General features: G+C 41.5%; 1 protein-coding gene across 3 annotated transcripts in view; it reads left to right on the forward strand.

Moving 5' to 3' along the window:
* The first annotated feature begins 333 nt into the window (after window positions 1–333).
* IL6R (interleukin 6 receptor) overlaps window positions 334–16,284 on the forward strand; it is a 66,482-nt gene continuing 50,531 nt past the window's right edge. Inside the window, exon 1 of one of the 3 annotated variants that reach the window (XM_069078025.1) lies at window positions 334–976. In XM_069078025.1, coding sequence (XP_068934126.1) covers window positions 892–976 — 85 coding nt within the window. In that variant the 5' untranslated portion in view covers window positions 334–891. The remainder of the gene's footprint in view (window positions 977–16,284) is intronic. The other 2 variants (XM_069078024.1, XM_069078023.1) reach the window with 2 other exon arrangements.

Consider the following 16,284-nt stretch of genomic DNA (forward strand, 5'->3'; position numbering starts at 1 on the left):
ATAAAAATGGCAAAAATAAAACCTATTTCTCAGAGTTGTTAGGAGGATAAAACGATACAATATTTGTAAAGCACTTAACAAGTACTATACAGGGTGTTTCCCAAAAGTCAGCTTAATACTAACTGCCTGGACTTGGGAAACACCCTGTATAAATACGAGTTGTTATTGTGAATGAGGAAGAACTGACTTCAAGTCCCAGCTGTACCACTAACTTACTCTAGGGTCCCCAGCAAATCTCTGTGAGCCTCAATTTTCTTGTATAATAATACCGACCCCCACCTCCCCTTCAACTGTGCTGCTGAGAAGAAATCAGCCTATGAATGCTCAGGGTGTGCTGTCTCCTCCTCGCTCAGGTGTGGAGTGTTTTCTGGAAACCCGCCCTCACGTCTCCCCTCTTGCCCAGGCTGTTGCTCAATCGGTCCCGGATTTCACAATCGCACATGGGGACATTCGACAGCCGCTTCAGCGCTGAGTTCCTCAAATGTTTTCCTGTGTTTGCCAGAACTATACACCACTCTGAGTCATGTCTAAGTGGGAAGTTGAGCTGAGACAGTCAGGGCTTGCTGAGAGTGAATAAGAGACGGAGTGAGAGAGGGAGCCTGCACGTTCGCTTGGTCCTGCCCGGGCTTGGGCTGTAGAGGCAGGCGGGGGAGAGGAGCGCGGAGCCGGTCGAGCTAAGCCAGAGAGACGCGGAGCGAGCATAGCCGGCTAGAGAGCGGAAAGGGGCGCGGAGCCGGCTGGAAAGCGACCGGGGAGCATAGCGCTCCCCGGGATGGGGACTGGGAGTGAACCTGATATGACGAATGGACAGTGGGAGAAGTGAGACCACCCAGAGGCAGCCCAGGGGCCGCTGCTCCCATAGGAGAATGGTGTATTAGAGGAGGAGGAAGCATGCAGTCTGTCACCCTGGTGCTTCTGGCCGTCCTGTTCTTGGCACTTGGGGATCCGCTGGTCCCAGAAAGCTGTCCCAGACTGGGTAAGCTGTTTTTTCTCTTGGAAGTCTGGGGTTCAGGAGGCGGGGACAGAGGTTATTGCCCCTGGGGCCACGGACCGAAAAAAGGACGGGCTGAAGGGCCCTTTGCTAGCAGAATCTTAGCAAGTCTAGTTTCCTAGAATTCTTGGGTCTCCAGACTTCCTATCAGACATTGGTCTCATTAGTTTTCTTATCTGTAAAATGAAAATGAAGGTGTTGGCCTCCAAGGTACCACCCCAACTCTGACGTTTGGTAGTTTGTGATTTATGCCAGGCAAGTCCCAGGTGGACTTCGGGCAAGAACACCTCCCTCTGCCAAAGACTAGTTGGGGGATCGTAGGCAAGACACTTAACTTCTCAGTGCCCCAGGCCGCTCTCTAAGACTGTCCATCTGAACTCCCACCTGGGAAGTTTTCTCTTTCAAATTATATATCTGAACCTTCCCCCCCCCCCCCCCCCAAAAAAAAATTCTATGACAAAAATAACGCCCGGATAAACATAAGACAAGAAAGGGGCCCTGTCTTTGATTCTTCCTCTGTTCCATCAGTGGCTGTTCTCTAGTGACGGGTCTCTCTGCACCTGCTCCACGTGACTTGGCTTGTTCTCTCTGACACTCGGGACTACTTGGGGCTGACCCTCAGTACTCTTACTCTCGATACTTTCAGCACCTGGGGCCTTCTTCCCCTCCCTCTCATCTGCTCCCAGAGACAGGTCTGAGTTAGCTTTCAGGTGTCCCAAGGGCAAAGATGCTTGAAAGGTTTTCTTGTGGGCAGGGCTGTTTCCTCCAACGTGCCCCAACTCCTCTCGGTGCCCGAGGGCTATCCCTGAGCTGCTCCCCCTCAGCCCTCTGGAGCTATGTATGAGGATGACTCCTTCCTGAGTGTGAGGTTGACTGACTTCAGTGCTGAGTCACTGATCCACTCCATCCACCTCTTCTCCAGCACTGCCCTCCACCCAGTCCTGGCAAGCCTAGAGTCTATCTTTCTGGGAACCTAATGCCAAGACACCGAGATCACCAAGTGGAGATTGTCCACTGCCGGAGCTGACAAACCCTAGCCCCACCCCCACTCCTTCTTGTTAAGGGTCATAGGAAGATATTGTGTTTGACAGGAATCACTTGCTGGTTGATGGTGATATTTCCATTAATATCAAGGCTTTGGCTGGATGCCCGGGGCTGACTGGCATACATAGCAAGTCTCAGTTTCTCTTCGACCTGTGGTAGCAGCAACTCCAGGGGTTTATTTTTGGGTTTGTCTGTGAAGATATCTAGAGGGCAACAGGTTTATTTCTTGTAAGGATCAATCAGCCACTTGATTCCTTTTTTTTTTTTTTTCTGATGGATGGTTGTCCCCAAGTCACCCCATTCTCACTGTGTCAAATACTCTTTCCAATCAAATCTCTGGCCTCCAGGAGGACAGAGTGAGCCAGGTGTGCACCCTTCTCTTTCTTTTCTGGTTTCATTCCCAAAGACAGGGTGTGACTGTTGGTCTGCTATGATTGGAGGAAGAAGGTAGGGGTGGTGGTCTTGATAGATGGGCAGGCTCTCTTCCAGATCTTTGAATGAAGACTGAAAAGACAGCAAGACCCTATAAAGTGAAAGAAGACAAAAGGAGAGAGAGGGGAGATACTGGGACAGAGCTGGAAGTCACCCATGATCACCTGAGGGCTTAAAAAGATAGAGGAATGGACAAAGAGTGGATGACCCCCACTGATGTCCTGGGTACCAGCCAGGACAGTTCTGGTGAGGAAGAAAACAACAAGGGAGGAGTCAGGATAAATCCCCAGGAGTTGCAGCTAGGGCAGGTGGAAATTTACAATACACAAGTGCTATTCCTAAATTGCACGTTAGAAGAGGGGAGCTAGTGGGAAAGGCCCTGGTTTGAGATATTTTAGGCAGTCTTTCTTTCTCTCTATGCAGCAATGCTGGGCAAACAGAATTTGGAGGAAGTGTCAGCTTGCTTAACATCATAGGAAAATGCAGAGAAGCAGAAAACATCCAGGGCCCATACATGTATGCGCGCACACACACCCTCCCACAAACTTGAAAGCAAAAATAGAAAAATAAGAGAAATTGGGTAAGGTAAATGGATCAAATGAGTTAGATGTTCAATTTCAGAGAATCAGGAGGTGGGAGTATAGAAATTAGAGTTGCCCCATTGGGGAAATACCAATAGAAGCACAGGATCTGGTAGAATGAAAATATAAGACTGGCAGTCAGGAGACCTGAATTCAAGGTCTGGTTCTGGACCTGCCACTGCTCTTAGACCAAAGTAATCTTATCTTTCTGAGTTTCAATATTTTCATATGTAAAATAAACTGGGATTACTCAACATTTTTTTTATTCTGGTGGAAAAAGTAGTAGACTTTTCAGTCAAGAGATCTGAGTTAAATACTGGCTCTATGTGACCCTGGGCAAGTCACTTACTTCTGTGGGCCTCAATTTCATCATCTGCAAAATGAAGATAATGAAAATTTCACCACCTACTTCTTAGGAGCATTGTGAGGAAAGCACTTTCTTTTCGTAAATCTCCATGTAAAAGCCAACCTTTCTTAAGATTATGAATTTCCCTTCCCTTGGTAACTCAAAATATGCAAAGCAATGTTATCTTGAAAGTTTCTCTAGCCTTTGATTTTCCTTTAATTACAGTCTCCCCATAGTAGAAACTCATACTTCTTAGTCTCATCTCTATTTCTCAAGATGCCCAAACACAGGGCTATTATGACCCATATATAGACTTAGTGGCTATGGATGAGGCATGATTTTACGGACCAGTTAGATTCTCTTACCTCCCAAAAGTAACTCTCTCACTCAGTTTGGTTTTCTGATACCTGACATTCAATTTTTTGGCTTGAAGAGTTAATGCTGTAGTACAATGTAAAGACCCTTAAAGGAAGCATTTATTTATTTATTTAAAATCAGACTTGTGATTTCACTGGTAAAGGGGGCTCCTATCAAGGGACTTTCTCTCCCCATGTAACTTGTCTTAGCTGCCTGAAGCAGAGAGGTAAATAGTTTGTCAAGGGTCACATAGCCAATATGCGACTTAAGTCCCTGTTTGTCTCAGTTCTTCATCTGTAATATGAGGATAATAATAGTGATAATAGTACCTACCTCCCAGGGTTGTTGTGAGATAAAAACGAGATATTTGTAAAGTGCTCAAAAACCTTAAAATGCTCTCTAAATGCTAGCCATTGTTATTATGTGGCAGAGCTGGAATTGGGTCCCAGGTGTTCATGACTCTGCATAGCCCTCTCTCCGGAGCCAGGCTGTCTCTCTTATTCAGACCTTCTCATAATCATTGGTATGCATGGCAAGGCAAGCTGCTTCTTGGTCTGCTCATTCTTTAACTTGAAAGCTTCATTTTTCCTAGGCAGATATCCAAGGTATCCACTGATTATGTAACATCTGCGTCATCTAAGCCCTTTGCTGCTTTTTGTGGAAGGGGAGTAAGCAAGGGGCATCTTGAACTTTCTACAGCATGGTATGGTGGAAAGAGACTAGTTTTAGAGTCAGGAGATCAAGGTTCGGATCTTAGCTCTAAAATAGTAATAATTAATTAGATTAATTATTATTTAATTAAAATAGTAATAATTAACAACAGCTAGCATTTATATTGTGCCTACTATGTGTTAGGCACTGTGCTAAACACTTTACAAATATCTTATCTGATAATAATAGTTAGTATTTATATAGTGCCTACTATGTGGTAAGCACTTTACAAATATCTCATTTCACAGTAATAATGGTAATAGCTAGCATTTACATAGTGCCTACTATGTGTTATGCACTGTGCTAAGCATTTTACAAATATTATCTCATCTGATCATGGTAATAATAATTGCTACCACTTATATAGTGCTTACTATGTGTCAAGAACTGTGCTAAGTGCTTTATAAATATTATCTCATTTGATTCTCTCAACCCTGAGAGGGAGGTGCTATTATTTTCATCATCCCCATTTTGCAGTTGAGGAAACTGAGGTTGAATGATTTATCCAAGGTCACACAGCTACTAAGTGCCTGAGGCTGGATTAGAACTCAGGTTGTCTTGACTCCAGCCAGACCCAGAGCTGTATTCACTGCACCACCACCTAACTGCCTTTCCCTCATCATTTCCAATGCCTGTTTCCTTAGTTGTATGACCATGGCCAAATCGTGTAACCCTTCCAGGTCTCTTTACTTTCTTGTTCTGTAAAATGAGGAGGGGAAGGAGGTCAACAACAACCTTACTAGCTCCATATCCTATAAAGCCCTATGACAATCAATATAAGTCAATTTCCATTCCTTTTTCTCAGTAAAACAGCCACTTGGATGACATTTTGCCTTTAGTGTTTTTTTTTCCATTTGAATAGAAATACATACAGAAGCAAACAAGAGGTTGTAGCCCTTCCTGCTCTACTCTGTCCTCATCAGACCACATCTGGAGCGCATTGGTCTATTCTGGAAGCCATACCATAGGAAGCACACCGATAAACTGAAGAGAGGGGGGCAATCAGGATGGTGAAGGGTCTGTCATCTGAGGATGGGCTAAAGGAACAAGGACATTTAGCCTGGAGAAAAGTCTTAGAGCAAATATAATACCTGTCTTCACATGCCTAAAAGGCTGTCACACAGAGGGGGTTAAACTTGTTCCAGATGGCCCCAGAGGGCAGAACTCTGAGAAACACACGGAATTTGCAAAGAGACAAATTTGGACTTGATTTATGGAAATTCTTTCTAACTTAGAGAGATCCAAAATTGGCATAGGCTTCCTTGGGAGATAATGGCTTCCCCATCACTGGATGATCAATTGAGAGAAATGTTGTAGAGGATTTTTTTTTAAATAGGAAGTAGACTTGATGAGGGGCAGCTAGGTAGCAGAGTGCATAGAACATTGGGCTTAGAATCAGGAAGACTCACCTTCATGAGTTCAAATCCAGTCTCAGATACTTAGTAACTGTGTGACCCTGGATAAGTCACTTAACCCTAATGGCCTCAACTTACTCACCTGCAAAATCAGCTGGAGCAAAAAATAGCAAACCACTCCAGTATCTTTGCCAAGAAAACTCAAAAATGGAGTCATGAAGAGTCAGACACAGCTGAAATGGCTCAACAACAATGACAACATGAGATGAACCACTAAAATTTCTTTTAATTTGGAGATTCTATGACCCTAAAATATTCCCAAGGAGACAAAGGAGGAAGGTTTATTCATCAAACTCAGAGCTCCTGGGTCCCAGTCTTTCCTCTGGGGTTTTTCTTTGGTGATTTAACCATTATTTTGCTTTTATTTTGGAGGGGGGAAGGCAGGGCAATTGGGGCTAGGTGACTTGCCCAAGGTCACATGGCTAGTAAGAATTTAACCATTTTTTCATCCCACCTATCCTCTTCAATCATAAGCCTGCAGGTAGGCAAGTCAAAGATGAAAAGTTGCAAGAGACCTCAGAGTCAGCCAAGTGGTACAATGGATAGTTAGCATGTGGGAGTTGGAGTTAGAGAGACTTTCATTCAAATCCTGCTGTCTTCACTTCCTACCTGAACAACCCTGGGGAAGTCTCTTATCCTCGGTCTCTTCATCTGTAAAATGGGAATGATAATAATAGCATCTACTTCACAGGGTTATTGTGAGGATAAAATAACATAATATTTGTAAAGTGCTTTGCAAACCAAGAATGCTAGCTATTATTTATTATTATTATTCAATCCAACCATTATTTTTATTGTCGAAGGAGCAAAGATCCTGAGTAGTAAAATAGGACAGCTCAGATTTGGACCCAAAATATCTGACTACAAAGTCAATGCTCATTCCTAGAGCCATGCTGCCTTACCTTAAACTTTGTGCCCACATGAAGGAATGTCCAGGCATAATCAGGGAGAACTGAGGTAGACCACAGGGAGTATTTACTTCACAAAGTCTTAAAGCACTAAGCAATGAACTCAGGCTTCCTATTGCCATTTTCTCTTGATCTATCAACCAACATACATACATCATACATACATACACACCAATGTGTATATATGCACACCAACATATCTATCTATACACTTACATATATGTGTATGTGTATGTAATAGAAGCAATACAAAGTCCTCTGACCTCAACGAGCTTGTAATCAAACCAAAGAGATGAACATGACATATATCTGGGGCAATTCAAATTATTGCTGCATGGTTCTTTACATATATTTTATTATTTGATCATCAAACAATCTTATGAAGTTATTATTGTAGGAATTATTGTCCTCATTTTACAGATGGGACCTGTTGATTAACACTCTCCTCTGATGCCCCCTTGGGGTTTGTACGTGACCCACAACAGATGTTGGACTTGGGGCAGTCCTACCAAATGGGAAAAGATTCAGTCCAGGGCTTTCAGCAATCCTTAGATCAGCCTAGCAAAGCTCAGAGCAGTTCAGCACCTGATGGTTGGTTGCTAAGTGATAAATTTCTGTGATTCTCTAAACCTGGGTTCTTTAGATTCTAAATCCAGTGTTTCTTCCCAATATCCTGATGTCTTAAAGACTCTTAGTCTATAGACCTTTCTCCTAGATCAGGGGTGGGGAACCTGTGGCTTTGAGGCCACATATGGCCCTCTAGGTCCTCAAGTGTATCCCTTTGACTGACTCTAAACTTCACAGAACAAATCCCTTTAATAAAAGGATTTGTTCTGTAAAAGTTGCATTCATTCAAAAGGCCACACCCCAGGACCTAGGAGGCCATATCAAGGCTACAGGTTCCCCACCTCGGTCCTAGATCGTGACTCTTGGATAAGGCAGTGTAGTTTAGTGGAAAGGGTAGCATAACAGGCATGATATGGCAGCAAGAGTACTGATTTTGGAGTCTGGGGACCTGGCTGGTTTATTTGTTGTGTATCCTGGGGCGACATTTTACTTCCCTGGCCCTCAGCTTTCTCATCCAACAACTGAGGAACTGGGAGATCTCCAAAGCCCTACCTCTAAATCTAAATCCTTTCATTGTAGGAGTAAGAAGATGTGAATTTGAGTCCCTTCTTTGCTAATTATTACTTGCAAGACCCTCGATAACTCCCTTCACTTGGTCTTAGTTTCCTTCATCTGTGTAATAGGGATAATAACACCCATAATGCACCCTTACTAAGGGTATTGGGAGAAAAATGTTTTGCAGACCCTAAATTACCAGTGGGATATTATGGGCTCTTAGATTGGAAAGAACCTTAGAGGTCATCTCATCTACTCTCCCCTTTACAGCTGAGGAAATTAAGTCATAGAAAATTAACTGATTTGCCCAAGATGACACAGCTAGTAAGTGGCAGAGCTGAGATTTGAACCCACACCCTATAATTCTAAATGTAGAGGTCTCTCCATTGCACAATGCTGCCCACTTTATTATGGATAAGTTCTTACTCAGCTGTCCCCCTTCAGGACCATGGGGAGCTACCAGCTATATAGCATTTCCCCCTTTTGAGGTTTGAGGAACTAAGTAAGCCTCTTTGTCCTAGGCTCACCCCTTATCATTTCTGTTCCAAATGGTGATGAATTCACAACCATTTACCTTATCATTTCAGTTTATTTCCCCCTAGCACTGCCACTTCTCTCTCCATGAGTCCATCCCATTCTATTCAGTTTCCATAATTATACCTTTTACCCTCACTTCCTTATATACAAAAGTACCTTTTATCTCTTCACATTTCCACCTCTATCCTTCCTCATTCCCTTCATAGTTCACCTTCTCTTAAAATAGGGATTATACAGGGCAAGTTTTAAAAATAGTGTTTTTACCGGAGTGGGCAGCTAGGTGGTGTGGTGGGTAGAGCACTGGGCTTAAAGTCAAATGGCAAGCCATTCCAGTATCTTTGCCAAGAAAAACCTAAATGAGGTCATGAAGAATTACAACTGAAAACAGTGTAGTTTTAATAGCTTAAAGTTTTATATGTACATATAAGTTTATACATATAAACATATACATATACATAAATTTATACAAAAAATATATAAAGTTTAATAGCTTAAAACTTTACTAGCTTAAAGCTGCACTAAAACCTTTCGGACAACCTGTATAATATAATGTTACATATCATAATATGTGATATAATCTGATATAATATAATAATGTGATGACATAATACTTTAATAATGAAATTACACAGTATAATATACTATAACAATATGATATAACATAATATGACAATATAATATAATTGAATATAATATAATTATATAATATATACATTATATAAATAATGTAATATAATATGATATGATGCTACAATATGACAATATAATACAACATAATATAACATAAAACAAGGAAACACTATAATATGCTGGCATAAATGGAAATGCATATCAACCTATGTTTAAAGTAACCCCTGTACTCCTCAGGCAAGTACCCACTGTTTTCCCTAAACCATCTGCAGAAGCCCTCATTTACATTTTTAAAAAAGAAAACTTCTGCCTAGGCTTGTTAACACCATCCCCCACCGTCCCACTCTCTCCCAACTTTTCCCTATTGCTTTTTAAATTTTGCTAAGTAATTTAAATACATTATCTCATTTGATTCTCAAAATTACCCTGTGAGGGAGATGCTCTTATTATCCCCTTTTTGCATTTGAGAAACTGAGTTTACACAGCTTTCAAGTTTCTGATACAGGATTCAAACCCAGGACATCCTGATCCTAAAAGCAGCCTTCTATCTGCTATGTGATGTAACCTTTCTCACTTTACCATCCCTCCTGGGAGAATGAATACAAAGCTGAGGACCAGGCAGTTGAAGGCCTAATCCTAGGCCCTTCCCAAATTTGCACAAGTCAGCCAATTCTCTTTGGGCTACAGTTTTTGTAACTGTAAAATGGGGGTGGTGTTATTGGATTGTGCTGTCCCTTTAATGCTCTAATGGTACATCCTTGTGGTTATTTTGGAAAATCCCTAAGTCTAAATAAATGTATCAGTTCCTTTGTGGAGAGGTAGTTTTGATCGGGAATGAGGAAGTGGGGTACTAAGAATTCAGTCGAGGAGGAGGGGAATTAATATACGAGGAAAGTATGGCTCTGAAGACAAAATTCTCTATAGTTTTGCTGAGGTCTGGGCCTGCTCTTTCTGCTTCCATTTGTAACATTCTACTCTGTTGGCCACTAGGTCCTACACTTAGAGAAGCCCAGGACTAGAGCTTGCCTCAATGTATGTATGGGCAGAAATAATAGAAGGTGGAGGAGAATGGAGAACAGGGTTCTAGCTCTTTTAGAGACTTAATTCTGCTTATTATTAGCTGTGGGCAAGTCATTTTTACTTCTTTGAAGCTTAATTTTCTCATCTGTAAAATGAGTATAATAATGCTTTTATTTCCTAACTTATAGAGTTGTGAGGAAAATACTCTGTAAACTGTAAAGTATAAGCTCTATCCTATGGTGTCCACTCCCTTTTCCATCACCTCCCCAGAGCCCCAAGTAGTGAGTGGGTGGGAAGGAGGACAGTTAGGATTAGGTAGGGTTGGTGGGGGGGGGTTTAATTTTTTAATTTTGCTCTTTTGGAGGGGGGAAGGCTGGGCAATTGGGGTTAAGTGACTTGCCCAAGGTCACACGGCTAGTAAGGCTAAGTGTTTGAGGCTGAATTTGAACTTAGGTGGTCCTGACTCCAGGGCTGGAGCTCTATTCACTGGGCCACCTAGCTGCCCCAGGTACAGTTGGTGTTGAGAATGGGGGGAATGGGGTTTGTCAGAATGGTTAGAGTTGGGAGAGTAGGCTTGTTTTAGTTCCCACTTAAATTCTAACCTCTGTTTTGGGGGACATAGTAAAAATGTAGACCTAGAATGGAGATCAAGAGATTTGGTGTCTAGTTCCAGATTTACCACTAACTCATTGTTGTGATCTTGGTACTTTCCTGCAGTGTGACTCTGAGGAAAGAGTGCTAGCTTTGGAATCAGAGCCCCAGGTTCGAATCCTGGCTCAGCCACTTTATGATCTTGGGCAGGTGGCTCAGACTCCTCATCTTTAAAACAATGGGGTTGGCTGCGGTGACCTCTAAGCTCCCTTCCATCTATGAGCTCATGACCCTATTACCTTCCTGGGACTCAGTTTCTTTATCTGTAAAATGAAATGGCTGGCCTATGTGATGTCTAAGATCCCTTTCAGCTTTGATAGTGTTCTCTGTTCCGACTTTAAGCTCTAGATTGAGTGATTTTATTTTTTTGAGCTGTTCTCTGCTCTCTTGACCCCTCCCTTTTCAGCTGCTTCCCTGCCTTCATCTGAATAGCTCTGTGTTTCCCATTTTATCTCAAATCTCTACCACCCTCCCTGCTCTGGCCCCTTTTCCTATAAAATCTCCCATTTACAAAGCACATTGAAATTTACAAAAGCATTTTGCTCATAACCTTGTGAGGAGGGTGGTACAAGTATTATTATTATTTCTGGCCTAGAAGAATAGTATTTGGAAAACAAATGCTCAGAATAAGCAGAGACTGTCAAGGAAAGTTAAGGACAAATATATATATATATATATATATATGTATATATATACACACATACATATACACATGTATATACATTCATATATATACACACATATGTATATATAATTTTAGTTATGTTGGGAATGAATGAGAGATCAAAGAAGGTACAGGACGACTGTGAATAAAATAAAGATACCATGTTTCCCCGATAATAAGACCTATCCCGAAAATAAGCCCTCCCCTTACTGTGTAAGATTCCTCTAAAATAAGCCCTCCCCCGAAATTAAGCCCTATTGAGATTGCTACTGTAGTGAAGGTGATCCCCTGCGCTACACGCTACATTACGGTACCCTCTGTATGCACCGTCCCCCCCCCCCTGAAATGCACGCCGTGCTCCAAGCTTCATCCAATCAGAGCTGCAGCAGTGAGCGCGTCATCCTGTTCTTCCCCAGTGATTTGCTTATTGAATAAAGGTACATTTTTTTGTTCACCTTTACCTGTTTATTAAAATTGCTGTCAATGTTCATTAAAATAAGCCCTCCCCTGAAAATAAGCCCTCTGGTGTTTTTCTGTCCAAAAAAATTAATAAGACAGTGTCTTATTATCGGGGAAACACGGTAATGGAAGATGTGATGAAGCCTCTCGGTCCTTTATTTTCTTTCTATTTTCTTTGCTGCAGTAGCTCAAAAGAAATGTGAGATGCACAAATTTAGAGACATCTCTACTCCAAACGTCCACTTGGACTATGTGTGTCTGACCTGTGGTAGAGCCTTCTGAGCTCATATTGGTCTGATCAGCCAGAGTCAGATACATTGTACTTTGACCCCAACACAGTGGTATCATTTTAGTCCTCTTTGACAATGAAGGACAACAACCAAACAATCAATTTTCTCTGCTAATGGAGAATGTTCTTTGTACAGGGAAGGACAAAACAAAAAGTGACTAGTAGGGAGCTGAGAGCCAAGAAAAGGAGGGTGGTAGAAAGAGGGGACCTGGATACCTTTGATAAGTTCAAGTGACCAGACCCAGATTAACTATATAGCCTTGGGTACTAAAGCAGTTATATGATAGAGGGGATAAAGTGCTTGGAGGTACTTGCCTCAGGTACTTATTAGCTGTGTGACCCTGGGCAAGTCATTTAACCTCTGTATGTTTCAGTTTCCTCATTTGTAAAATGTAGATAATAATAGCACCTACCTCACAGGGTTTTTATGCAGATCATCATATAAGAGAACTCATATAAAGCACTTTGCAATGTTAAAGCGTTATATAAATAATAATAATAAATGGCAATACATAATAATATATAATATTTATTATTATTTTTACTGAAAGAATTGGCAACTGTGTTTACTGAGCCACTGTCAGGGATCTTTGAAAGACTGTAGAGAATAGAGATGTCTCAGGATTAGAAAAGGGCAATATCTTTGTTTTCAAAAAAAGGGAAGAAAATAAAATCTGTAAACTATATAGGCCAGTGAATTTAACTTGGATTCCTGGCAAAATTATAGAATATATATATATTTTTTTCTTTTTTGCAAGGTAATTGGGGTTAAGTGACTTGCCCAAGGTCACACGGCTAGTTTCTGTGTTAAGTGTCTGAGGCCGGATTTGAACTCAGGACCTCCTGACTCCGGGGCCAGTGCTCCATTCACTGTGCCCCCTAGCCGCCCCTAGAATATATTTTTAAAGAGATGGTTAGTGAACATCTAGAAAATGAAGACAAATAGACACCATGATGAAATCAAGATCAGGTCATGCCATAGTAAGAAATGCACAATGATAAGAGGAATTCAGGGAAGATTTGTATGAACTGATAGAGAATGAAATAAGTATATTTGAAAAGAACAATATACACAATGAACTACAACCAAGTAAACAAAAAGATCACTGAAAGAAAACTGAACTTGAGCCAAACTGAAAAATCATTAATAATCTTAGAGAACAGGTGAGGAAATATTTTTCTTTTCTCAAACTAGATGTGGGGCAACATCAAGGTCACACTGTTGCATATGATGTCAGATATGTTCAGTGCCTCAGATGTTGCGTTTAATGATTTCTCTCTATTACAAGGAAACTTTGAAGGGGATATCGAGTCTTTTCTCAGAAATGACCATGATATAAAGACAAGAGGCATTCTCAAATTGTATGTTCAAATTTTTATTTTTAAAGAAAGAAAAACAAAACTCCTGTTACAAATATGTATAGCCAAGCAAAACAAATTCCCTATCGACAATGCTCCCTCAAAATATATCTCAGTCTGCACTGAATCCACAATCTCTCTGTAAGGAAGAGTGCGGCATGTTTCATCATGACACATATATGTATGTGTGTATGTATATGTATATGCATATGTATGCTTCAATCTGTACTCTGAGTCCTTCACTTTTCTATCAGAAGGTGGTAGCATGTTTCATCTTCTGGAATCATGGTTGGCTGTTGTGTTGATTTGAGTTCTTTGAGGAAAATTATGGATAAATTGGAAACAGCCCAGAGGGAGACAATCAGAATGGTGAAGGGCTTTAAGATCATGCCATATGAGGACTGATGAAAGAATTAGAGATCTTTAGTTTGGAGAGGAGAAGACTTAGGGGCTACATGATAATTTTCTCCACATATTCAAAGGTTTTTCACATGGAAAAGATAATAGACTTGTTCTCTCCCTTTTTGAGCAGAACTAGACATACTGGGTGGCATTGGCAAAGAATAAAATTGAAGTTTCGTGTAAGGAAAAATTTTCTAAGAATGAGAGCTATAGTAAAGTGGAATGGCCTCCCTTAGAATGTAGTGGTCCCATGTCACTAAAAACCTTCAACAAAGACTGGATGGAACCCAAAAAGGAAACAGTCCTGGGGCGGCTAGGTGGTGCAGTGAATAGAGCACCTGCCCTGGAGTCAGGAGGACCTGAGTTCAAATCCAGACTCAGACACTTAACACTTAACTAGCTGTGTGACTTTGGGCAAGTCACTTAACCCCAATTGCCCCTGCAAAAAAACAAAACAAAACAAACAAAAAAAGGAAACAGTCCTGCCTTCAAAGAGCTTATATTCAATTGGGGAAAGTGTCTGAGGCTAGATTTGAACTCAGGTCCTCCTGACTCCAGGGCTGCTGCTCTATTCACTTCATCACCTAGCCACCCCAGCTAAGGATTTTATGAAGTGGAGGTGAGGAGAGAGTACATTCCAGTCCTGTGGGACAGTTTGTAGATGGAAAATGGAATATCATGAACAGGAAACAGCAAATAGTTCAGCTTACCTGGAATATAGAATGTGTGAAGGCAAGTAATGTGTAATAATCCTAAATAGGCAGGTGGAAGTCAGGTTGCAAAGGCTTTAAATACTAAACAGGCAAATGTGTATTTTATCCTGATGACAATAGGGAGCCAATGGAGCTTCTTGAGCAGGGAAGTAATGAGTTCCAACCTGCATTTTAGGAATACCAGTTTGGCAGTGGTGTAGAGGTCTTAGAGAGGGGAGCGGCTTGACACAGGTCTTTTCCAGCTCTGAGTTTCTGTGTGCCAAAGTACTTGCCTTCTATCACACAGTAAAGTGTTGAGCCAAATTTCAAACTCAGGTCTCCTGAGGACACACCTTATTGCCTCTTCCCTAAGAGCCCCTCCCTTGGCTTCCTTTCAAAGGTGGCTGCTTTCCAGCTGTCTTTCTCACTGGGAAGGAACAGAATTGTGTCCCTCTCCTCCCTCTTTGCCCTAATTTAGAAATCTCTGTTCTTCTCTCTGGTCCCAATGTTCCTTATATTGAATCTCTAACATTTGGGAGTGGAGGGTGGGCATTAAATTGGACATTTTTAAAATTTGAGTAATCAGAAGCAAATTGGAATTACCTGACTATCTCATGAGTCACCACCTCTTGACTTTGTTGGAGCTAAAAGGAGCCACTATCTCTGTCTTCAAGGAGTTTATGATTTATTGGGCAGATAAAACAAACACCATGGAGCCAAGATAAATATTTATCTGTACAAGCTGGAGGATGTTCCAGAGGTACAGACATATGATTAGTGGAGAAGCAGCCAGTGTGCCTTGGAGCAGGGATTTGATTATCTGAGTGGGGTTTAGTTAGGTAAATGTGAACCTGGTTCTTGGAAAGTGTTAGGACAGTTTCAGAGCTGGGTTTTTGGTTCTCATCCATGGAAGAATCCTTTGCCATCTGATTATGGGATTTAAAGGTGGAAGGGATCTTAGAGATGATCTAGTCCAATGCTCTCATTTTACTGATGGGGAAACTGAGACACAGAGAGGAACAACAATTTGCCTAAGGTCATACGACTAGCAAATGGCAGCATTGGGATTCAAATATCAGTCTTTGAACTCCACATCACATCTAAGGCCTGTTTATGGGATGTTTTCCTACTATAGCACGAGTTCGTTTGACAAATACTTACTAAAGTCCTACTGTGAGCACTGAATAAACCTGTTAGGAATGTTGTTGTTGTTCAGTTGTGTCCAACTCTTCATGACCCCATGGGCCATAGGGTACCAATATTGTCCATGGGATTTTCTTGGCAAAGATAGTGGAGTGGATTAAGGAGAACAGAGGTTAAGAGACTTGCCCAGGGTCACACAGCTAGGAAGTATCTAAGGCTGGATTTGAACTCAGGTCTTCCTGACTCCAAGTCTAGCACTCTAACCACTGGGCAACCTAATTGTCTCAAAGGTTAGGAACCTAAAATGTCATCTAATCCAACTTTCTCATTTCACAGATGAGGATACTGGGTCCCAGAGAAGTTAAATCACTCACAGAAGGTCATGTGGCTATTTAGTGGCTAAGCCTGAACTTGAATGTTTTTCTTTCTTTTTCTTCCTTTCTTTCTTTCTTCCTTTCTTCCTTCCTTCCTTCCTTCCTTCCTTCCTTCCTTCCTTCCTTCCTTCCTTCCTTCCTTCCTTCCTTCCTTCCT

The sequence above is a fragment of the Petaurus breviceps genome, unplaced genomic scaffold (genome assembly GCF_028583685.1).
Source record: "Petaurus breviceps papuanus isolate PSGF00001 unplaced genomic scaffold, PetGlider_PUasm1.0 91023, whole genome shotgun sequence".
NCBI lineage: Eukaryota > Metazoa > Chordata > Mammalia > Diprotodontia > Petauridae > Petaurus > Petaurus breviceps.